The 25,821-nt window shown below is 42.2% G+C and overlaps 2 protein-coding genes across 5 annotated transcripts in view; one reads left to right on the top strand and one right to left on the bottom strand.

Moving 5' to 3' along the window:
- The window catches only part of SBF2 (SET binding factor 2), a 544,097-nt gene that overhangs the window by 464,415 nt on the left and 53,861 nt on the right, over positions 1 to 25,821 (bottom strand). The gene's annotated exons all lie outside the window — the stretch shown is intronic.
- LOC133764436 (large ribosomal subunit protein eL27-like) lies at positions 555 to 1,003 on the top strand. The gene has a single exon (XM_062198114.1). The coding sequence runs from the start codon at positions 571 to 573 to the stop codon at positions 979 to 981; it is 411 nt and encodes a 136-aa protein (XP_062054098.1). The 5' UTR covers positions 555 to 570; the 3' UTR covers positions 982 to 1,003.

The raw sequence follows: 25,821 nt of genomic DNA, 5'->3' as shown, positions 1-25,821 counted from the left end.
TTAATTTAATATTTTTATTTAAGGCATACGTGCCTTAAAAAGAAATTATTTTGGGCCAGCACTGTGGCACAGCTGGTAAAGACAGCATTCCATATGGCACTGGTGGGAGTCTAGGCTGTTCCACTCCTATTCAGCTTCCTGCTAATGCAACCGGGAAAGCAGCAGAAGATGGTCCAAGTTTTTGGGCTCCTGCACCCACACAGGGGCTCCTGGCTCTTGGATTTGCTCAGCTCTGGCTGTTTTAGCCATCTGGTAAGTGAACCTGTAGACAGAAGATCTTCTGCTCTGTCTCTCCCTCTTCCTCTCTCCCTTCCTCTCTCTCTTACTCTGCCTTTCAAATAAATCTTTTTTTAAAAAAAAGAAATTATTTTAAATTAACGATCTGATAGGTATTGACACTCATGAAAACTATTTCAGTAAAATAAAAACAAAAATTGGAAAAATGGAAACTATGTTATACTAAAATATCACAAGAAGTTACTCCAGAAAATAGTTTCCAAAAAGCCTCTATCAATATTAGTTTAATTCTGGCTGTAGGCCTGAGTGGTGGCCTGAGTGGTTGCCTTCGAAATGGGCAAGTTCATGAAACCCGGGAAGGTGGTGCTGGTCCTGGCCGGACGCTACTCAGGATGCAAAGCCGTCATCGTGAAGAACACTGACGATGGCACCTCGGACCGCCCCTACAGCCACGCTCTGGTGGCAGGAATTGACCGCTACCCCCAGAAAGTGACAGCCGCCATGGGCAAGAAGAAAATCGCCAAGCGGTCGAAGATCAAGTCTTCTGTGAAAGTTTATAACTACAATCACCTCATGCCCACCAGGTACTCTGTGGATATTCCCTTGTACAAAACCGTGGTCAACAAGGATGTCTTCAGGGACCCCGCTCTTAAACGCAAGGCCCGACGAGAGGCTAAGGTCAAGTTCGAAGAGAGGTACAAGACCGGTAAGAACAAGTGGTTCTTCCAGAAGCTGCGGTTTTAGATATGTTTTGGTTCCACTCATTAAAAACTTTTTAAAAAAATCAAAAAAATAAAAAAATAAATATTAGTTTAATTCTGATTAAAATTTTTTTATTTTCCCAACTGGAATGAAAATTCCCAAAAGGAAAAGGTTTTATTTAAAACATGGTATTTGGGCCAGCATTGTGGTATAGCGGGTTAAGCTGCAGCCTGCAACATTGGCATCACATATGGCTATCTGTTCAAATCCTGGATGCTCAGACACAGACACAGCTCACTGTTAATGTGACTGTAAAAGCAGTGGAAGATGGTCCAAGCCCTTGGGGCCCTCCACCCATGTGCGAGACCAAAATGGAGTTCCAGGCTCCTAGTTTTAGCCTGGCACAGCCCCAGCCATTGTGGCCACCTGGGGAGTGAACTAGCAAATGGAAAATCATTCAATCGCTTGCTCTCCCTCCCTCCCACCCCCATCCTGTAACTCTGATTTTCAAAGAAATAAAATAAATTAAAAGCAAAAATAAGGTATTTATATATTACCGGCATTAGCACCAATCTTTCTGTCCTATTCTACCCAAAACAATCTGCTTGGGATTTCAGCCTGATGTCTACAACCTGTTCTTCTCTACTTCATTAAGAGTATCATCTCAGAGGAAATGGCGAAAGAAAAAGCACAATGCTAGACAATCACCTTCTAATCTTTTGAGCACATAAAACTGATTGTGCATCTTAAGGAAACAGAGACTAATCAAAGAAATCCAAGGAGCAGACACTTTGGCAGAGGCATGCTAAGCCACCACTTGGGACTCCCACATCTGATACTGGAGTGCCAGTTCAAACCCTAGCTACTCTACTTCTGATCCAGATTCCTGCTAATGCACTTGGAAGCACCAAATGGTATCTCAATTACTTGAGTTCCTACCACCCATGTGGGAGACCCAGATGCAGTTCCTGGCTCATTACTTTAGTTTGGCCCAGCCTCAGCTGTTGTAGCCACTGAGGCAGTGAAGCTGTGATAGAAACATCTCTCTGTCTCTGTCTCTTTTTCTCCACTTTCCCCACCCCAACAGCCCTGTCACCTGCTCCTCAATCTCTTTTTTTAAAAAAATAATATTTATTTATTTGAAAGTCAGAGTTACATGGGGGTGGGGTGGGGGGATCTTCCATTCACTGGTCCCCTATCGGCCGCAACAGCTGTAGCTGTGCCGATCAGGAGCAGTCAGGAGCAAGGAGCTTCTTCCAGGTCTCCCACGCAGCTGCAGGGGCCCAAACACTTGGGTCATCTTCTACTGCTTTCCCAGGCCATAGCAGAGAGCTGGATTGGAAGTGGAATAGCCAGGACTTGAACCAGTGCCCATATGGGATGCCAGCACTGCAGCCGGTGGCTTTACCCGCTAAGCCATAGCACTGGCCCCTCTTCAATCTCTTTTTAAGAACAAAATTTATTTATTATCTATTTATAAACAAAATTAAGATGAGTTCCATATTCAACCTGCAAGTTTCAAATGTTATTTTCTTATTCACCAGAATATTTATTATAATGCCAAAATACACAAAAAAATCAAAGCTCACTGAAGTAGATCTGAATGTGACCAACTTTCAAAGGATACAGAAAATAAAAACTTTTCACTCACTAAAAGGAAGCACACAGGAAATCATTCTACAAAAGGCTTCCTATTTTTGATCCATTTCACATTTAATGAAAGAAGCATGTTAATTTAAACTGAAACAAGCCACCTTGTGGATATTCAAAAATGTAGGTGGAAATGTAATATGACTTTCTAAGTTTCTAATATGATTTTCCATTATTCAAAAGGTTCGTTTGGAACACATATAATTATTGTTTACAAACTTAGTAAAAGGGTTCAGAGACTTCACAGATGTGAACAAGAATGAATTTTAAACTGAACCAGATACATATAGTACAGATACACCACTATAAATCAAACTTCAGCTATACAACTTTAGTTTCCATAAATTTACAATTTACTGATAATATATAAATCTAACAACTTAGAGAATTTAACAACTAAGAGGAATGGTGAAAAAAAGCGAAAACTGAAATTACACGGCTCACTATGCTAATCCTCCGCCTGTGGCGATGGCACCCCAGGGGGATGCTCCTCTTCCAGGCCAGCTCTCTGCTGTGGCCTGGAAAAGCAGTGGAGGATGGCCCAAGTGCTTGGGCCCTACACCCGCATGGGAAACCAGGAGAAGCACCTGGCTCCTTGCTTCGGATCGGCTCAGTGCTGGCTGCAGTGGCCGTTTGGGGAGTGAACCAACGGAAGGAAGACCTTTCTCTCTATCTATAACTCTGTCAAATAAATAAATAAATAAAAATACACAGCAAATCATTAACAAGGATTATAAAAACTTACTTAATAAAAAAAAAAAAAAGCCAGTTCCAAAAGGACAAATACCATATGATCTCCCTGATTTGTGAGAACGAATAGAGCACCCAAAACAAAATGCAGTGCAGTGAAATTGATACTTTTGAGAAGCAATGACTTAAACAGCCCTTGCCTTGACTGTTGAGGAACAGTTTGTGGTTTTTTTGTTTGTTTGTTTGTTTGTTTGTTTTGACAGGCAGAGTGGACAGTGAGAGAGAGAGACAGAGAGAAAGGTCTTCCTTTGCCATTGGTTCACCCTCCAATGGCGCTGCAGCCGGCACAAAGCACTGATCTGAAGCCAGGAGCCAGGTGTTTCTCCTGGTCTCCCATGGGGTGCAGGGCCCAAGCACTTGGGCCATCCTCCACTGCACTCCCGGGCCACAGCAGAGAGCTGGACTGGAAGAGGGGCAACCAGGACAGAATCCAGCACCCCGACTGGGACTAGAACCCGGTGTGCCAGCGCCGCAGGCAGAGGATTAGCCTATTGAGCTGCAGTGCTGGCCACATTTTTTTTTTTTTTCTTAATGTAGAATGGGACTGGGAATGGGAGAGGGAGGAAGAGGTGGGTGGGAATGGGGGTGGGAGGGTGGGTATGATGGACAGAATCATTATATTTCTGAAGCTGTACTTATGAAATTTGTACTCATTATAAATATTATAAACTCCTATATCTTTGAAGCTTACTGCTTGCCTGAACTACAATCTTCAGCTGCCATACTGTGGCAGCAGGGAATGGGTGGGGACAACGACACTCTCCTTTCAACACAGAACTTAATCTAAATACAAGCTGAACAGATAAGTCTAGTTCTAGGACACTGACCCTCTCCTATTCTTCCCATTCTATTGAAAAATTAGGCCATTCTAGGTCACACCCAGAAACTATCAATTAATATTTGCTATTCTCACAGGTAAAAACAAGCTCAACCTACTCCCATGAGCCACCCCATAAAGACAGCTACTATGTGTTCTCAAAGGTTATATGATCTACATTTCCCTTAACATATTGTTCACTCTTCCAAGTACAAGGGTCTTTTTCTCAAACATCAGTACATTAAAAATATCAACATTAATTATAATAAATAGATATAACCTAAAATGTAAATACTCCCCTAAAGTTGATATCTTTAAATTAATCTGAGAAAGTCTTCAAGGAAATACATCGCTACAACTTGAACGAATCCCTGAAAAGTTCATGTGATGGAAACTTGGTCCCCAATACAGCAATGTTAAGTAGAACCTCTGGGAGGTGACTGGGTCATGAGGGCATAGCCCTCATGAATATATTAAACCATTCATGACTGGCCAGCGCTGTGGCTTACTTGGCTAATCTTCCGCCTGCAGCTCCGGCACCCCAGGTTCTACTCCCGGTTGGGGTGCCAGGTACTAGTCCCGGTTGCTCCTCTTCCAGTCCAGCTCTCTGCTGTGGCCCGGGAGTGCAGTGGAGGATGGCCCAAGTGCTTGAGTCCCTGCACCTGCATGGGAGATCGGGAGGAAGTACCCGGCTCCTGGCTTCGGATCGGTGCAGCACTGGCCGTAACGGCCATTAGGGGAGTGAACCAACGGAAGAAAGACCTTTCTCTCTCTCTCACTGTCTAACTCTGCCTGGCAAAATATAAAATTTTTTAAAAAAAATTTTTAAAAATTCATGATTAATGTTTTGTCTAGCCAAGTTATGATACAGCAAGAAGGTTCTCATCAGATGCCAGAGCCACACTCTTGGACTTACCAATCTCCAGAACCATGAGCTAAATAAACCTCTATTCTTTTATAAATTATCCAGTCTATGGTATTCAATTATAGCAACAGAAAGTAAACAACCAAATAATAATCAGGAGACCTGAGGCTTGTTTTATCTTTGTCTGTAACTAGTGACCTTAGGCAAATCTGCTAACTTCTCTGAGCCTTGGTCTGTTCACCTATACAGTGAGGGATCTTAAGTCCCTTCTGCCTCTAAAATTCTATGCATGTTTAAACCTCCCAAAAATGTGAAATCCACACATCTACCACTAGAGGGCATAAAACAATGGCTGCTGATCTGAAAAGCAGACTAAAATTTCCCCTGTATAGATGATCTCCCAAGGAAAATTATTAACAGTTTAATGAACAAAGTCTCAGTATTTGCTGGCAAGGAACTCTCAGGCTACTGCCTAACACTGTTATTTTGTATGATATATAATAACAAATATTTTTCTGAACTAAATTTATCCTAAACCACATTTAATACTACAAAGACATGCTTATTGTATAATATTGAGAAATCAATAATTTTGCAAATGAAGAGGGAGAAGAAATAGGACAGAAGAATGTGACAAAGGAACAGAAGGAGCAAAACAGAAGCAACCACTTTTGGGGAATTTTTGTGTGTCATAGTATGTATGTGTCTATTGAGGTATTACAGAAATGCATTACCATTATAATGCAGACTAGTTAGCCTCTCCTCATAACTCAGCTGGGAAAAATTTCCACATTAAATTATCAGACACATTTCTTAGAAACAGCTTTAAAATCATTAATAGCCAAGAAATGTAAACAATGAATGGATAAGGAAAATGTGGTACATATACACATTTGCAACAACATGGAAGGACTAGAGGTCATTATGATAAGCGAAATAAGCTAAGCACAGGAAAACAAACATCATATGATCTCACTCATTAGTAGAATCTTAAAAAACAGGTGATCTCAAAGAAGTGAAAAAAGGTAATGGTGGTGACCAGACGCTGGCAAAGAAAGGGGAAGAGAGAAATGGGAAAAGGTTGACTGACAGGTACTAGATAGCAAGACAGGAGTAAGAAGTTCTGGAACTCTGTTGAATAATAGGGTGACTATATCCTGAATATTTCTCTATTTTAAAAAGTCTACAGGGTCAGCTGTTGGGGCAGCTGAATCCGGAGAGTCCTAGAGGAAATTCCTGAGCCTGCCTCGAATTTGAAAACCTGTCTTTAAGTTTCAATTCCCTGGTAGCAAACTCCCCAGCCCCAGGGCACTTCTGCCTAAGGATCATTAAGGTGGTATAATAGGAGTTGCTAAGACCCTTTTGCGTCACAACACCCCACCCCTTGCCCGCTTCTGTACCTCAGCTATATATACACCTCCTTTTTTTTTTTTTTTTTTTTTTTTTTTTTTTTTGACAGGCAGAGTGGATAGTGAGAGAGAGAGACAGAGAGAAAGGTCTTCCTTTTTGCCATTGGTTCACCCTCCAATGGCCGCTGGGGCCGGCGCATCACGATGATCCGAAGGCAGGAGCCAGGTGCTTCTCCTGGTTTCCCATGCGGGTGCAGGGCCCAAGCACTTGGGCCATCCTCCACTGCCTTCCCGGGCCATAGCAGAGAGCTGGCCTGGAAGGGGGGCAACCGGGATAGAATCTGGCGCCCCGACCGGGACTAGAACCCGGGGTGCCGGCGCTGCAAGGCGGAGGATTAGCCTGTTAAGCCACGGCGCCAGCCATATACACCTCCCTTTTACAATAAAGTGAGACCCTGCTTCGACTGGGCCCCACACCGCGCCTGATTGTCCCCCGGGTTTGGGGAAGGCTGAGGGGCGGGTGGCGCACTTCCCCTCCTAGGTCAAGGCAAGCTGCAAGCAGCCTGCCTAATTCTCCGGCAGTGGCGAGGAACAGTCACCGCGATCAGCACTGTCGTACAGCAAGGTAGACCATAGCCTACAACACTGGTTCCAATTCTGGCTACTCCACTTTTGATCCAGCTCCCTGATAATATACCTGGGAAAGCAAAAGAAGACAGCCCAAATACTTGGGTCCCTGCCACCCACATGAGAGACCCAGATGGAGTTCTAGGCTCCGGGCTTCAGCCTGGTCCAACCTCAGCTGTTGCAGCCATTTGGGGAGTGAACCAGTGAATGGAAGATAGATTGATCTCTCCCTCTCTGTGCCTTTCAAACAGCACCACTTTTTGCACCACCAGCATCCCATTTCAAGTCTCAGCTGCTCCACTTCTGATCCAGCTCCCTGTTAATGGCCTGAGAAAGCAGTAGAAGATGGCCCAAGTGGTTGGGCCCCTGCCATCCATGTGGGAGACCTGGATGGAGTTCCTGGCTTGTAGCATCAGTCTTGCTCAGCCCCAGCCAATACAGCCATTTGGGGAGTGAACCATCGAATGAATGGAAAATCTTTCTCTATCTCTCCCTCTTAATCTGCAACTGTCATTAAATCAATCTTTTTAAAAAGTATAGATGGCAAATTTCTTTTTCCAAAATTGTGTTTTAAATACATTCTCTGTCTACAATGCTCTCCCCTTCCACGTTCCAACTACAAGTTTATCTTAGAGTAAACTATAATCTAGATAGTCCAAGTCTTTTGTTTTTTGCTCAACTCTTCTCAAAAATCGAACTTCTGGGGGCCGGTGCTGTGGCGCAGTGGGTTAATGCCCTGGCCTGAAGTGCCAGCAACCCATATCCAGCTCTTTGCCAATGCACTTGGGAGAGTAGTGTGGATTAGGGTTCGAATACTTGGGCCCCTACCCCCAAGTGGGAGACCAAATGGAGTTCCATATTTCTGGCTTTGGTCTGGTCCAGCCCGTTATTGCAGACATTTGGGGAGTGAACCAGTAGATATAGAAAGAGAAAGAGAGATATCTTCTAAGTGCCTTGCAAATAAATAAATTTTTATTTAAATAAATAAATTAGGCAGAGGAGTTAAAAACAGTCAATTCACTCATAATCTTCAGAGTCCCATATCTGCTAAAATGCATCACCACTCAGCCCACCAAAGCTTTCTCTAAAACAAGATATTCAGGGAAAGCATTGTGGCATATCAGGTAAAGCCACTGCCTGCAATGCCAGCATCTCATATGGGCACTAGTTCGTGTCCCAGCTGTTCTACTTCCTTTCTAGCTCTCTGCTGATATGCTTGGGAAAGCAGTGGAAGACAACCCAAGTCCTTGGGTCCCTGCACCCATGTGGGAGACCTGGATGAAGCTCCTGGTTCTCAGGATGGCCCAGCTCCAGCAGTTGCAGCCATTTGGGGAGTAAACCAGTAAAACTAAGCGCATATGCTCTCGTGCTCTCGCTCTCTCTCTCTCTCTCTCTTTTTCTCTTAAATAAGTAAAAATGAATCTTAGGCCGGCGCCGTGGCTCAACAGGCTAATCCTCCGCCTTGCGGCGCCGGCACACCGGGTTCTAGTCCCGGTCGGGGCACCGATCCTGTCCCGGTTGCCCCTCTTCCAGGCCAGCTCTCTGCTGTGGCCAGGGAGTGCAGTGGAGGATAGCCCAAGTGTTTGGGCTCTGCACCCCATGGGAGACCAGGAGAAGCACCTGGCTCCTGCCATCGGAACAGCGTGGTGCGCCGGCCGCAGCGCGCTACCGCGGCGGCCATTGGAGGGTGAACCAACGGCGGGGGAGGACCTTTCTCTCTGTCTCTCTCTCTCACTGTCCACTCTGCCTGTCAAAAAAAAAAAAATGAATCTTAAAAACAACAAGGGGCTGGCGCTGTAGCACAGCGGGTTAAGACCCGGAAGTCTTGGCATCCCATATGGGCTCTCGTTCCAGTCCCAGTGCTCCATTTCCAATCCAGCTCCCTGATAATGCACCTGGAAAAGCAGCAGAAAATAGCCCACGTCCTTGGGCCCCTGCACCACGTGGGAAACCCAGAAGAGGCTCCTGGCTCCTGATTTCAGATCAGCTCCACTCTAGCCATTGCAGCCATTTGGAGAGTGAACCAGCAGATCGAAGATGTCTCCTTCCCTCCTTCCCTCCTTCCTTCCCTCCCTCCCTCCCTCCCTCCTTCCATCCCTCTCTCTCTCTGTAACTCTTTCTTTCAAATAAATAAAATAAATCTTAAAAACAACAATAAAACATTTCATTTCTGGTGACCACAGATGAAAACTTAAGTACCTTTCACTACTAGCTGCCATGGACTGATCATCAGTGACCTTTCCACATTCTTTGAGGATTTGTTGGTGTTAACAGTTTTAGCACTTTACTTATAGTGGTCTGAGATCAGAATCTACTCCAAGTAGTTTAAGTAAAAAGTCTTAATACAAAAATCAAGATGCTCACAAAATCATTAGGAAAAGTGAAAAAGCAGGCTCTAGCAGCTAAACTTCCAGTAACAACTCTTAGACCACAGAACCACGTTATCTCTGCCACAGTCACAAAAGCTGGCACCATCACTGCAGAAGCCACCTTAGAAACTGCACAACTGGAAAGTCACTGCTAAATTAAACTACACAAACTACTAGCTCAGAATCATTCCACCTCTCTTGCTACCCTCTCTCCAGGTGGCTCAGTTCCAAATCAAAATACATCTGACAGGCAGAACCTAAATATGTCTAGGAACAAAATAGCCTATAGGGAAAGAATATACTGGTCAGGAAGACTATGAAGCATTCTCATTCTGAAAGTTAAGTTTCTCACAGTCATTTTAAAAATGGGTATTCCCCAGGAGGCATATTGAATTTTAAACTATCAATAATACAATTTCCTGAGCTTGTATTACTGGTAAGAGGGGAAATTAAAACTCTTAGGTGTATGAATCAGCAGAACTTAGCAGCTCTAAAACCAAAAAATTTTTTTTAAAGATTTATTTATTTGAAAGAGTTACACAGAGAGAGGAGAGGCAGAGAGAGTGAGCGAGAGAGGTCTTCCATCTGATGGTTCACTCCCCATATGGCAGCAACAGCCAGAGCTCTGCTGATCTGAAGCCAGGAGCCAGGGAGCTTCTTCCAGGTCTCCCACGTGGGTGCAGGGGCCCAAGGACGTGGGCCATCTTCCACTGCTTTCCCTGGCCATAGCAGAGAGCTGGACAGGAAGTAGAGCAGCCGGGTCTCGAACCGGTGCCCATATGGGATGCTGACGCTTCAGGCAGGGCATTAACCCACTGTGCCACAGCACCGGCCCCTAAAACAAAAATTTTTAAGATGTATTTATTTATTTATTTATTTGAAAGGCAGAGTTACAGGCAGAGACAGTGGTGGAGGCAGAGACAGAGAGATCTTCCATCCATTGGTTCAATCCCCAAATGGCCACAATAGCCAAAGCTGGGCAGACCCAAAGCCAAGGGCCTGGAACTTCTTCAGGGTCTACCACTCGCATACAGGAGCCCAAGGACTTAGGCCATCTTCTGCTTTCCTAGGCCATAGTAGAGATCTTCTGCTTTCCTAGGCCATAGTAGAGAGCTGAATCAGAAAGGGGCAGCTGGGACTCAAATTGGCACCCATATGGGATGCCAGCACTTCAGGTGGTGGCTTTACCCACTACACCACAGCACTGGCCCCTCTGAAATAAAATGTTCTTAAAAACTGAAAATACTACTTAGAGGGGACTGAAAGAATATTTTACTGTAATGTTAGAAAGATCTAAATTGTTTTAAACCTTTGTTTTTTCTTATATAGTTAAAAATCCTCTCCAAGTTCTCTTATCAATTCAACTAACCTGGAATAAGGGGGGGAAAGGTGTATTTTTTTTAAAGATTTATTTTTATTTATTTGAAAGTCAAGAGTTACAGAGAGAGAGGAGAGGCAGAAAGAGAGGAGAGACGGAGAGAGGGGGGGGGGGAGAGGAGGAGGGGAGAGGAGGGGAGGGGAGGGGTCTTCCATCTGATGGTTCACTCCTCAATTGGCCACAACAGCCAGAGCTGCGCCGATCTGAAGCCAGGAGCCAGGAGCTCCTTCTGGGTCTCCCACGTGGGTGCAGGGGCCAAGGACTTGGGCCATCTTCTACTGCTATCCCAGGCCATAGCAGAGAGCTGAATCAGAAGATCTCTGTCTCTCCCTCTCTGTAACTTTGCTTTTCATATAAATCATTCAATCTTGGGGGGGACATGTCAATGGGTTCCCACTATCTATAATTTAAAATGCAAACTCCTTGGCATGACACCCAAAACCTTTAATGAAGTATCCCCAACCCAACTTCTCTGGTCTCATATTTCTTTACTTTTGAAAAAAAATTATTGATTTTATTTATTTGAAAGGCAGCAAATGGAAGAGCAAGAGAGACACAGACAGACAGGGAGGGAGGAACAAAGTGAGGTAGGAATTTTTCTATCTGCTGATTCACTCCCCAAATGACCACAACAGTTAAAGCTGGACAAGACAAAATCTAAGAGCCATGAACTCGCTCAAGGTATCCCACATCGGTGTCAGGGACACAACTACTTGAGACATCTCTGCAACCTCACCAGGCACACATTAGAAGAAAGTTGGGGGGCTGATGCTGTGGCGTAGCAGGTAAAGGTGCCACCTGCCAGCATCCCATATGGGCGCTGGTTCCAGTCCCAGCTGCTCCACTTCTGATCCAGCTCTCTACTATGTCCTGGGAAAGCAGTAGAAGATGGCCCAGGTCCTTGGGCCCCTGCACCCATGTGGGAAGGCACAAAGGAAGTTCCTGGCTCCTGGCTTTGGATCGGTGCAGCTCTGGCTGTTTCGGCCAATTGGGGAGTAAACCAGCAGATGGAAGACTCCTCCCTACCCCCAGCTTCTCCTTCTCCCTCTGTATAACTCAGACTTTCAAATAAATAAATAAATCTTTAAGAAAAAAAAAAAAAAAAGGAAGTTGGAATCCAGGGCACAGCCAGGACCCAAATCCAGGCACTCTGATATGGAACGCAGGAACCCCAAGCAGTACCTTAATCACTAAGCAGAATGCCCACCCCTGCTTCATATTTCAACACCTCCCCTCTACTGTGGTCACACCAAAACTAGTATCTGTAATTCACCTACCAAGTCATTCATTCTTAGGTCCCCATAAATTTTATTTATGCTCTTATCTCTTCTCCCTAGAAAGCCCTTTATTCCAATCTTCATCAGGCACACCCTTATTTCTCATGGATAAAACACAGAAATCATCTCCTCTACAAAGTCTTCTTTCATCTTCTCTCTTCCCTACCAGACTGGGTTAAGATCCCTTTCTCTGGGCTCTCCACAGTAGCCTGTTTATCCCTCTATCATGGCTCCTTTCACTTACATTACTGTCTTCTTCCTGGTTGTCTTCCCCACAAGACTATTACCTCTTTTAAGATGAGGAAATGTGGCTATTCTCTGAATTAAACAGTTTACAAAGGTGATATTCAAATGACAATTTCTTAACTGATTTGCACATGATGTATCTATAAAGCTGGTATGAACATGAGGGACTACAATCAGGAAGGGAATATCCTCACCCAAAAAGGAATGAGGGGTCCACTTCTCTGCTTTGGCTGAACAAACACCCACTAGATTCATCTTCCCACAGATAACTATAAATTTTGAATAAATACAAAAATTAGATATCTAAAGACATTGAAAAGTGACCAAAAGCAAACAAATACTGGAAGAAAATCAATACTTAGAAGACACTGGTATTATCTAGGGCAAGGCCCAAGTTTCTAGCCCCCACTTAACACTGTTTGCCTTAGAGAACAGCATAATTTAAGGGAAGAAGTTCCTCCCCAGGACAACTGGCTTAAATCGGTGAGATCCAAGATTGCTACCAACATGACTTCAAGGAAACCTCAAACCTCACTATAACTCTCACTGTTGCCATGACAGTTGACAATCATCATAACAACCAGCACTAGGCAAAGAGATCATAAGATGACAAAAAGGTGGTTCCCAAATTCCTAGAATTATGCCATCCCTTCCCCAGAAAAGTCATGACTATTTTTCCCACTAATTAACAAATTCCCCTCCTTCATTCCTATTGCCCTAAATCGAAGACTTCTCAGGCCCCAGAAGATGAAGGAGTGGATCTGTGAGCTAAGTTCCTGATTCTCCATTCTCTGGCCACTGAACACATCTTGTGCCATTAATGCTCAACTTTAGTTTTGCTGTTAGCTTTATGACACTGAACAAAGGATCTGATTTTGGGATCCCTAATCCCTAAAAAACAAAGGTAACAGTGGTATTAGGTGAATTCCCCATCTACAGCTTTTGACTTAAGAGCCTGTCCACTTGGCATCATAGGAATATCTAAAACACCAAGATAAACTCCACAGCCTATCTTGAACACCAGAAGATAGAGTTCAGGGAAACCACAGATGCAAGAAAGTCAGAGAAGAACCTAACAAAGAGAGTCAGAGAGGAAGAGACACAAAATCCAGGAATGGATTGTACAAATCTGAGGCTGATTCCTGAATCACAAATGCAAAGAACAAACTCTAAGCAGCTCAGTTAAGGATAAAAGAACTGGGCCAGCACAGCAGCTCACTAGGCTAATCCTCCGCCTTGTGGCGCCAGCACACCAGGTTCTAGTCCTGGTCGGGGTGACAGATTCTGTCCCGGTTGCCCCTCTTCCAGGCCAGCTCTCTGCTGTGGCCCAGGAAGGCAGTGGAGGATGGCCCAAGTCCTTGGGCCCTGCACCCCTTGGGAGACCAGGAGAAGCACCTGGCTCCTGCCTTCAGATCGGCACGGTGCACCGGCCGCAGCGCGCTGGCCGCAGCGGCCATTGGAAGGTGAACCAACGGCAAAGGAAGACCTTTCTCTCTGTCTCTCTCACTGTCCACTCTGCCTGTCAAAAAAAAAAGGATAAAAGAACTGAACTAAGTGTTATATCACCCAAGAGAAGACAGCTCATAGTTTGAATCCAATCATGTTAACTGTTTGCTAATCACAAGCATAAACAATCTTTGGAAGAATACAACAGAAATCAGAGTCTCCACAATTTCATTTTCACAATGTCTAGGACATAATCCAAAATTCCATGACATTTAAAAAAAAAAAGGATGGAAAAAAATGTGATCCATTTTCAAAAGAAAAAAATAGAGACTAATTCCAAGATGATCCTGATGTTGGAATTTGCAAAGATTTTCAAGCAACTGTTACACAGTTCTTAAGAAATTCAAAGGGGGCCAGTGCTGTAGTATAGCAGGTAAAGGCACTACCTGCAGTATAGCATCCCACATGGATGCCAGTTTGAGTCCCAGCTGCTCCACTTCTGACCCAGCTCTCTACTATGGCCTGGGAAAGCAGTAGAAGATGGCCCAAGTCCTTGGGCCCCTGCACACATGTGGGAGACCCAGAAGCAGCTCCTGACTTCAGATCAGCATAGCTCTGGCCTTTGCAGCCATTTGAGGAGTGAACCAGTGGATAGAAGACCCTTTTCTCCCCCTGCCCTGACTTCTGCCTCTCTGTAACTCTGACTTTCAAATAAAATAGTAAATAAATCTTTAAAAAATAAATTTTAAAAAATTTTTAAAAAGAAATTAAAGGAAACTTTAACAGAAAAACAGGAACTAAAAAGATAACAAAATAAAATACTAGAACTGAAAAATACAATATGTGAAATTTAAAGATTCACTGCCTGGGGCCAGCATTGTAGCATAGTGGGTAAAGCCACGCCTGCAATCCCAGCATCCCTTATAGCCACTAGTTTGTGTTCTGGTTACTCCACTTTCAATCCAGCTCCCTGCTAATGGTCTGAGAAAAGCATCAAAAGGTGGCCCAACTGTTTGGGCACCAGCCACACATATAGGATGTCTGGATGAAGCTCCTGGTTCCTAGCTTAGGTCTGGCCCAGCCTTGGCCATTGCAGCCCTCTGGGGAGTGAACCAGCAGATGGAAGACTTATCTTGATCTTTCTCTCTGTCTCTGTCTCTCCCTCTAACTCTTACAAATAAATAAATCTTAAAAAACAAAAAATTCACTGCCTAATATCATAATGAAGACAACAGAAAAAGCTGTGTATTTGAATATAGACCAATATAATTGTTAAATCTGAAGAAATGAGAGAAAAAATGATTTAGGGGAAAAATAAAAGGAACAGAGCCTCAAGGTAAATCTTCACAAAGAACGCTAGAAGAATTTCTTTACACTAAAGGAAAATGACTTTAGACAGAAACTCAGAGCTTCATAAGGGGTAAAGAGCCTCAGAAATATCTTGAGACACATTAATTCAACAAATATTTAGTAAGAGCCTAGGATACACAATGTCCTTTAGGCAGTAAATGTGTTTCATTATATTGTATATAAATCCCTTTTATTAATTTGTTTTGTATTTTCAGGGATGTTTATCAATAGGTTTATATATTCTTTTTCTTTTTTTCTTTTTTTCTTTTTTTTTTTTTTTTTTGATAGGCAGAGTTAGACAGTGAGAGTGAGAGCCACAGAGAGAGAAAGGTCTTCCTTCCGTTGGTTCACCCCCCAAATGGCCACTACGGCCGGCGCACTGCACCAATCCGAAGCCAGGAGCCAGGTACTTCCTCCTGGTCTCCCATGCGGGTGCAGGGCCCAAGGACTTGGGGCATCTTCCACTGCCTTCCTGGGCCACAACAGAGCTGGACTGGAAGAGGAGCAACCAGGACAGAACCGGCGCCCCAACCAGGACTAGAACCCGGAGTACCAGCGCCGCAGGCGGAGGATTAACCTAGTGAGCTGTGGTGCTGGCCTAGGTTTATATATTCTAACCATAAGTCTTTACCTCTGAAACTGTGTGTACTACAAATATAAAGTAATATAATAGGTTTATGGTAACTTACTTTATTTACTCATTATAAAATCTGACAAGTTAGAAATTCAGATATCAATTATTTTTCCTCTCTGTTCCATATTCATTCCTCAATAAGTCTTATCATTTATATCTTTAAATACATCTTGAATCTATCCATTTTTTCTCCTTCTCTATTGCTTTGACTCTAGATCAAGCCACCGTCATTTCTACCCAGATTACTAGTCTCTCCCTTCTCCAGGTATTATTCTCACAACTGTCAGAACAAATTGGGTCACATCACTCTTTTTCATTGGTTTCCCACCGCACTTTGAATAAAATCTAAACTCCTTGCTAAGCCTACAAGATGGGTACAATCTGGCTCCTACCTCCACAACCTCATTCATTCCATTCTAATCTCAACCTTACTGATTATAAATTCCAATGATACAGAACTCCTTTCCACTCCTTGAATATGCCAAGGTCTTTTATACCTAAAGCTTTCTGTACAAACTGTTCCCTCAAACTGGTTTACTGTTATTCCCCACCCATCACTCAGTTACACACATGGCTGGTTTCCTCCAATCCTCCAAATGTTAGTTTATATGTCATCTCTTCAGAGTGCCTATTCTGACCACTTTATTGAAAACATGTCTTTCCAAAGGGGTCATCAAAGAAGAAAGTACTTTTCTCTGAAGGGAGGAGAGAACTTTCACTTTGCATATGGCCCTGTCTAAATACTGATGGAATCTGTGGACTCAAAAGGCTTCCATAGCCTTGGCAGCTCATGTCAAGAGCCTGGGTGGTCACTGATGTCATACATAAAAGTGTTAATTGTTAAATCAACAACAGGAGTCACTGTGCACTTGCTCCCCATGTAGGACCTCTGCCCTGAATGAGCTGTACTATGAGAAATAACTGTAAAACTTGCTCTCAATCTGTACTTTATACCTGGTATGTGTGTGGGTAGGTGCAAACTGTTGAAATCTTTACTTAGGATAGAGCTGGTCCTCTGTATATAAAGTTAATTAAAAACAAACCTTAATGAAGAATGGGATGGGAGAAGGAGTAGGAGGTGGGATGGGATTGAGAGTGGGAGGGCAGAAATGGGGGAAAAAAACCACCATATTCCTAAAAGCTGCACATATGAAATTTGTATTCATTAAATAAAAGCCTTCTAAAAAAATAGATCTTACCATTGTTCTCTAATAGTGCACTATTTTTCCCTTCTTAGAACCTGTCACACAAAATAATTTAATTATATATTTTTTATTTTGCTTTACTTTTATTGTCTGAGATCCCTACAGGATCCTAGCTCCATGAGAACATGAACTACATCAGCATTGTTTACTGGGAGACTTATTGGACAACACAATAAAACCACTGATGATGCTGAGCAATTTTTTAAATTTCTTAACTAAAAACCTAAAACGTATTCAAGGTTTTCCACATCCCAAATACTGTTTCCTTTTAAATAGTTTATATGACATTTTAGTTGAGCATCTTAAGGGTGGGGAGGTACAAGGAGACTGATGTGACAAATTTGCAGACACAAATTTTTATTAACAATAAAGATAACATAAAAGTATTTTCTGTATTAGCCCTGAGAATCAAAGTTACTTAGAATTAGGATGGCAAATATTTAAACTTAAGTAAATCATTGGCAATCTTGCAAAAACATATCAATGCCTTAAATCAATTTGAGAATATTACTGACATTTAATAATTTCAATAAATAAATAAACATTTTCATTTCTATTTTTAGAAGACCCAAATGGAACATGAAATTATGCCAAAGAAGTGAAGAACATTTTCTAACAGATGTGTAGCCATTTAAAAACTAAATTATCTATCAAAAAAACAGTTGTCTAAGTGGTGTAAGAATGTTCTCGAGAAAAATAGTAAACATCTAAATCCTAGACAAGGAGTACTCTCTGTTCCTAAGGATTAGTCAAAAAGCTTGTATTTGTGGTATTATAAATAGAAATGTATTTCTTAATATGTGTTCTATTTTTATTTCTTTTATTATCTCTACAGGAGTTTTAGATGACAACGACTATCATTTTTAAAAGGAGTACAGAGCTGGGTTTTTGGCTTCATTTATTTAATTCTATCAAAATCAGTCTTCAATTTATCCATCCTACTGTGAAATAACATCCTGAGTGGATTACTTTTAACTATCCCAAGGGAAACTATTTTATGCTTCCCAGTAACATTTCAACATTCTAGATTCAAACATTTGTAGTAAACTAAAACATGGTGTCATTAGGCTGGCAACAAGTTAAACTGCCTGGCAATACCCACGCATTGATGAGAATTTTTTTTAAGGGTATTCATATACCTTGCTGTTAAAAGTATAAATTGGCAAAATTTACAGAGGTCTATAGTAACATGTTTCAGAAGTCTAAAAAATTAATTCCTTTTAAATCAGGATTTTCATGCCTAAAATTCTAGCAAACAGAAATAAGCAGTCAGGAGAGATATAGAAGCCTGTATGATAGCATTGGGAAAAAAAAAAAAAAAAAAGACCTACATATTATTTGGATATTTGACACTGACAACTGATTAAATTAATTATGGTGTATTCATGGGTCAGTCCAATCATAATAACTACTATTCAATTTTAGGTTTTTTTAAAGATTTATTTTATTTATTTGAAAGAGTTACACAGAGAGAGGAGAGGTAGAGAGAGACAGAGAGGTCTTCTATCCGTTGGTTCACTCCCCAAATGGCCGCAACGGCTGGAGCTGAGCCAATCCAAAGCCAGGAGCCAGGAGCTTATTCTGGGTCTCCCACGTGAGTGCAGGAGCCCAAGGACTTGGGCCATCTTCTACTGCTTTCCCAGGCCATAGCAGAGAGCTGGATTGAAAGAGGAGCAGCCAGGACTAGAACTGGCGCCCATAAGGGATGCCAGCGCTTCAGGCCAGGGCTTTAATCCACTGCACCATAGCACCGGCCCCTCAATTTTGTTTTTAAGTCAGTATACAGCTATTAAAAACAGCATGTACCTTTAGTTATTGGCATATCTAAACAACAGTAATTGAAAAAAATGTACAAACACCATTATAGTATAAGTCAACATTTCAATACCAAAACATCTCTTAAAGCAATTGAGACGTATATAAACTGTTAACAGAATTATATCTAATTGGTAGGATTTGCTTGTTTTTATTTTATCTGAATTTTTAAAATAAGTATTTACAACTTTTATTATTGGAGGTCGGAGCAAGGCTTTCATTTGAGAAAAGTTTATTTCCCAAATATCAAGCATACTTCTAAATCTCCCCAAACTTAAAACCTGTCACTTCTATAACGAGTCCTTCAGACATATCATCCCCCTTACACTTAGAATTTGTTTTCACTGAAGGTCATGATAAATTTGCCATTTTAGTCACACCCTCTCCAGCCCCAGGGTGACCAAGAATACAGTTTTCCCATCTTAGCAACCCTAGTTTCCTGAGGTTAGGGTGTGTGGACTCTCATATAAAATACTGAAAACATATGTGGCCCATGTAGCCCCTTTAAGCAAATATTTTCAACCAAATGAGCAAATTGGCTGTATATGAAATGCTATTTTTACCACTGATTTTCATTTTACTTTCCATTTAATCTATCGGGTCTTCTCTGAAAATTTCACATTGATAGACTAACTTCAATCTTAAATTTTCTTTACAAAGCAGCTACCTAAGCAACTCTCTGACATGGGCATCCCATATGAGCACCGGTTTGAGTCTCATATACTGTACTTCTGATCCAGCTCCCTACTAAAGTGCTTAGGAAAGCAGCAGAAAATCCCCTGCCATCCATGAGGGAGACCTGGATGGAGTTCCAGGCTCCTGGCTTTGGCCTGGCCCAGCCCTGACCATTGTAGCCATTTGGGAAGTGAACCAGTAAATAGGAAGAGTTCCATCTCTCTCTCTCTCTTTGTCTCCTGTCAATTCTCTCTGTAACTCTACCTTTCAAATAACTAAATAAATAAATCTTTTTTAAACAGTTACCTTGTCGGCCGGCGCCACAGCTCACTAGGCTAATCCTCCGCCTTGCGGCGCCGGCACACCGGGTTCTAGTCCCGGTCGGTGCACCGATCCTGTCCCGGTTGCCTCTCTTCCAGGCCAGCTCTCTGCTGTGGCCAGGGAGTGCAGTGGAGGATGGCCCAAGTGCTTGGGCCCTGCACCCCATGGGAGACCAGGAGAAGCACCTGGCTCCTGCCATTGGATCGGCGCGGTGCACCGGCCGCAGCGCGCCTACCGCGGCGGCCACTGGAGGGTGAACCAACGGCAAAAGGAAGACCTTTCTCTCTGTCTCTCTCTCACTGCCCACTCTGCCAGTCAAAAAAAAAAAAAAAAGTAAAAAAAAAAAAAATAGTTACCTTGTCATTGCAGTTGATTGTCATTTTTATATTTTGCGAAGACTTCTCCATATATGATAAGCATTGTTATAATCACCATCAAAACTGTATTAGGAAAAGCTATTTTATTCCTATCATAAAGTATAAGAACTATTCATCCAGCTCTCTCTTCCCCCTAAGATTTTCCCCAGCCAGATGTGCTTATTTCAAGTAATCCATCTCATAATCTCATACCAATAATGAGATTCAATAAACTAAGAAGTATTTATTTAGTTCATTTTGTCTAACTTTTTAGTGTATCACCTAGTCAAAAAAAGTTTTAGAAGAATTCTGTATTATTTGTAGTAATACTCTAAAAAGAAATTATTGAATAGTGTATCAACCAAAGAGATAAGTCATTCAGATTCCTTTCAAGAAAGAATTTGGGATTCAGCAAGGAGGCTAAGTCATTGATACAGCCCTTGGGCCCTATCTCAGCTTTCTCCAGAATCTTCCCAACAATTCCCCCCAAAGACTAAGCATAGCTTGGGTACAAGGGCCTGGCCATTTCTGCTAAATATGGGACTCCTCCAACAAATATTCCATGCTCTAGAGCTCCCTATTGGTTTGCCTGAGAAACTGTCAGATTGGCAGCATGGTGAGGAAACTCTCCTGCTTTCACTAATCCTATCCTACGATGATTTCCAATAAATCCTTTGCACTCTCAACTCCACTTGTGCATCTTCTTCCCAAAGGACCAAACAGACATAATGACTGAATCCTTACACATCAATGTAATTCATCAAAGACGTAGATTTAAAATTATAATTCTAGGGCCCTTGTTGTTGCATAGTGAATGAAGCTGCAGCCTGCGATGTCAGCATCCCCTATGGGTGCAAGTTCAATTCCTGGCTGTTTCACTTGTGATCCAATCCAGTTCAGGCTAAGGTGCCTGGGAAGCAGTGGATGATGGCACTAATGCTTGGGTCCCTGCACCCATGTGGGAGAACCGAAAGAAACTGGCCCAGCCCTGGTTGTTGTGGCCATCTGGAAAGTGAACCAATATATGGAAGACCTCTCTCTTTCTCAAATAAATAAATGTCTTTAAATAAATAATAGTATCTCAACACATCTATTTCTCTCATTTATGTACCTCAACAGATTCTTCCACAGGTACTCATGAGATGAGATTTAGGAAAAATAGTTACTGTAGATGAAGTTTACACTGTATTTGACATCGTGGTTGAGGTAGTTGTTTTTATCCTCTCCATTTAATGCTGTTAAATGTTTTATTCTGATAACAACAATGTATTTTTTTCTGACTATTCCACTGACCCAATGTTCTACCTTGATAAAATTTCTGTATGGCAGTTAGACCATTTCTTTTGCTTTAAAAAAGTTCATTTTACTGAATTGCTAGAGCAATTCCTCAACATCTTCATTTTTAACAATTTTACTTTATGTTACACCCATATAAAATGTTAAATTCGTAAACTTTTATCTTAGAGCATTTTGAGGAGAAGACAAAATTTCTGCCATATTAGCTTCCTTTTCCTAACCCAGTCTATTTTTCCCAAGTCAAATTTACAGTTTTAAATTTTGTCAAGAGGATCATGTTGCATGAAATAAGCCAGACACAGGAAAACATATCCTGCATGTTCTGTCTCATATGTGAGAGCTTAAAAAAAAAAAAAAAAAATCAGGGGGCCAGCGCTGTGGCACAGTGGGTTAATGCCCTAGCCTGAAGCACCAGCATCCCATATGGGTGCTAGTTCGACACCCGACTGCTCCACTTCTAATCCTGGGAAGGCAGTACAAGATGGCTCAAGTCCTTGGGCCACTGCACCCACGTGGGAAGACCCAGAGGAAGTTCCAGGCTCCTGGCTTCGGATAGGCTCAGCTCCGGTTGTTGCAGACAATTGGAGAGTGAACCAACATCGGATGGAAGACCTCTCTCTCTCTCTCTCTCTCTCTCTCTCTGCCTCGCCTCTCTAACTTTTTCAAATAAATAAATACATCTTTTAAAAAAAAAATCAGAAAGAAATACCTATGTATCAGTTTTGCTGCAAATAGTGTTTGGTCAAACTTTGTTTTGAATCTTTGTCAGGCAAATTGTTAGGAGCTATACACTTCAATGGTTTTGATTATCTATGACTATTTTTTTTTAATCAAAGTGAATTGTAGCTTTTATCAGTTAATGCTGAGCATTTCAATTTTCCCGCTAATAACAACAGAATTATAAACCATGTATATAGGATGTGTGTAATTATATCACTTAGAGTCTAATCATTCTTTTTAAAATTATCTGCCCTTAGCTGACCTAACTGAAAGACTGCAGAACTTTTTGAAGAGATCATTTGGGGAAGTTGAACATCTTTTCACTTGATTGTTGTTTATGGTCTTTGTGTTCCTACTGAAATATGATCTTTTTGCTTTTTATTTGTTGAACTCTTTATTTAGTGAAGCATTAAACCTTTCACTAGAATGTAAACTGAAAATGTTATTTTGAAAATGAAAAAAAAATTAAAGTTCATTTTGTCAAGATTTTGTTCCTACTATATTTTAGTCAACAATAAAATATTCCAAAGGAAAGTTGCAGCTGTTAGATTTCAGTTGTGTTGCTTCCACCAAATAGCAGAATCAAAAACTTTTGGTAAACCCTCAACAAAATACTGGAAAACCAAATTTAACAGCACATCAGAAAGGTCATTCACTATGATCGAGTGGAATTCACTCCAAGTATGCAAAGATGGTTCAACATATGCAAATTAATAAATGTGATACATTATATCACAACAGCAGGGGCTGGGCCAGGCCACAGCCAAGAGCCAGGAGATTCATCCTCATCTCCCATGTGGATGCAGGGGTCCAAGAACTTGAATCATCTTCTGATGCTTTCCCAGATGTATTAGCAGGGAGCTGGATCAGAAGTGGAGCAGCCAGGTCTCAAACTGGCACCTACATGGGATGTCAGAGTCAAAGGCAGTAGCTCAATCCATTATACCACACATCAGTCCTAATACCATGATTTTATACAGAGAAAAACATAAAAGATCCCACCAAAAACACATCAGAACTAATAATCAGTAAATTTGTAATTACAAAAATTACTATATAAAAATTAGCTATTTTGATACACAAATTTGAGGGGGCTTCAAAAGCTTTATGAAAAAAGTACATTATTGCCTCATTCCATATTTCCACAAACTGTGAAGCTCCCTTGTAGTGAACTGTCTGAAAAAAATAAATAAGAGGACAACTCCATTTACAATAGTTAACAAAAAAATAAGATACCTCAAATAAATTCAACCACTGAAAATTTTAAAACTCTGATAAAAGAAACTGAAGAGGACACACAGAAATGGAAAGATATCTTGTCTTCCTGGATTAAAAAATCTATTATTATTAAGATGTTCATACTACTCAAAGCTCCAGTGGGACAGGCTCATTTCAGTGTCTGTCACTGTCAGTCTCGGGTGGATCTGGCATGATTTGTCTAGACTCCAAGGGGCATAGTGACTATGAGACTCAGGTGTGACCCACCCTAGTGTCAGTCTCAACAGCTGAAGATCTCCAACCTTGGGCAGACACCAAGAAACCACAAGACAATTCCTAGAAAGGGAATCTCCAGTCTTGTCTGAGTATCAGGTAGAGACCTGGACTCTGGTGGAACGGACTTCTTTTGGTATATATCATCACCAGCTGCAAATGAGTAGGAAGCACCCCAATACTGCACAGGGACTAATAACTAAGAACCAGGTGTGATCCATCTAGTGCCTGCCTGGGATGCTAAGAAGCTGCCTCTATCATCCCTTCTACAATCTTGGGCAAACAGAACCAGAAGACTGTTTGGGAAATCAATATGAGCAAGTAAAACCCAACACTGAGCAGATCATTATTAGTCCCTGTCCCCATCCCCAAGCCACTGCCTGCAGATGGAGCCTCTGGACCTGCTTCAGTGCCAAATGCAGTTTCGTGGCCTTAGCTGATCATAGACTCCAGGCAGCATTACTAGCAGGCTATCAAGATCAGCATAAGGCAGTAAGTCCACTTCAACAGCAGACAGACCATGGTAGGATGGGTTCTTTGGTCTTACTGCCAGACTACACTGTTCTTGGTAGACAATAGAATTCATATGCAATCTACCATCATGGCACTGGTGGTTCCAGCACTTGGCATCTTGGCCTATCCCAGCCCCATGAACAAGCTTGTGGGGATACATTTCCACCCTTTGAGTTCATTCTAAACAACACACCAACCACGGATTTGGGAAGTATTGGCTGCATGTCCACAGCTTGGGAAAAAGAAAAAAGTAAGTGGTACAGTATTTTTTAAATGCCTTAGTCTAGATAACAGCAATCTGGTTATATATCATTATCTAAAATTACTCATGTGGCCCTTCCTATGTACAAGGACTATGTATGAAAGGAAGGAGAAACAGGTATAGGTGAGCACTGGCAGCCTCTACCACAAATACTATTTTTGTAGTACCTACAAAGATTAAAACAAGATAATATCAGAATCAGTGTTGTGGCCCAGTACTGGGCATTGCGACCATTTGGAGAGTGAACTACAGGATAGAAGAGCTCTGTCACTTTGCCTTTCAAATAAAAACAAAAGCTTCAAAAATAAACAAAAACAAGATACCAATTAATTGTCAAATTTGTTGGTATACAGTCACAACTGATTTATATTTTATTGCTCTTCTTTAAGATTTATTTATTTTGAGTCAGAGTAACAGAGAGAAAGAGAGCAACAGAGAATGAGAGATCTTCTGTTCACTGGTTCACTCCCCAGATGGCCACAATGGCCAGCTCTGGGCAAGCTAATGCCAGGAGCTTCATCCAGGTCTCCCATGTAGTGGCAGGGACCCAAATACTTAGGCTATCTTCCACTGCTTTTCCCTGGCCATTAGCAGGAAGCTGGATAAGAAGTAGAACAGGGGGTTGGCGCTGTGGTGCAGCAGGTAAAGCTGCTGCCTACAGTGCCAGCATCCCATATGGGCACCAGTTCAAGTCCTGGCTGCTCCTCTTTCAATCCAGCTCTCTGCTATGGCCTGGGAAAGCAGTAGGAGATGGTCCAAGTCCTTGGGCTCCTGCACTCGCATGGGAGACCCGGAAGAAGTTCCTGGCTTCAAATCGGCGCAGCTCCAGCCACTGTGGCCAATTGGGGAGTAAACCAGTGGATGGAAAACCCCTCCCTCCCTCCCTCCCTCCCTCCCTCCCTCCCTCTCTCTCTCTCTCTCTCTCTCTCTCTGCCTCTCCTTGTCTGTGTAACTCTGGATTTCAAATAAATAAATAAATCTTTAAAAAAAAAAAAAAAAAAGGAAGTGGAATAGCTGGGACACAAACCAGCGCCCATATGAGATACCAGCATTGTAGGAAGTGGCCTTACTCACTCTTACTCACTACATCACAACACTGGCCCCTATTTTTAATTGCTGTACAGGAATACATACTAGGGGCCAGCACTTGGCATAGCAGGCTAAGCTGCTGCCCACAAAACTGTTACCCTATATCAGAGTACTGATTCAAGTACTGGCTGCTTGGTTCCAATCTAGCTCCCTGCTAATGCACCTTAGAAACTACCAGAAGATGGCCCAAGTAACCCCACCCACCCACATGGGAGACCTGGATAGAGCTCCAGGCTCTTGGCTTCAGCCTGGCCCAGCCTTGGCCATTTTGGCCATTTGGGAAATGAACCAGCAGATGGAAGATCTCTTCATTTCTCTCTCTCTCTCTCTCTTTCTCTCTCTTTCTCTCTTTCTCTCTCTCTGTCTTTCAAATAAAATAAA

Source organism: Lepus europaeus, chromosome 7, assembly GCF_033115175.1.
Source record: "Lepus europaeus isolate LE1 chromosome 7, mLepTim1.pri, whole genome shotgun sequence".
Classification (NCBI taxonomy): Eukaryota; Metazoa; Chordata; class Mammalia; order Lagomorpha; family Leporidae; genus Lepus; species Lepus europaeus.
This window is presented reverse-complemented; position numbering and strand designations above follow the sequence as displayed.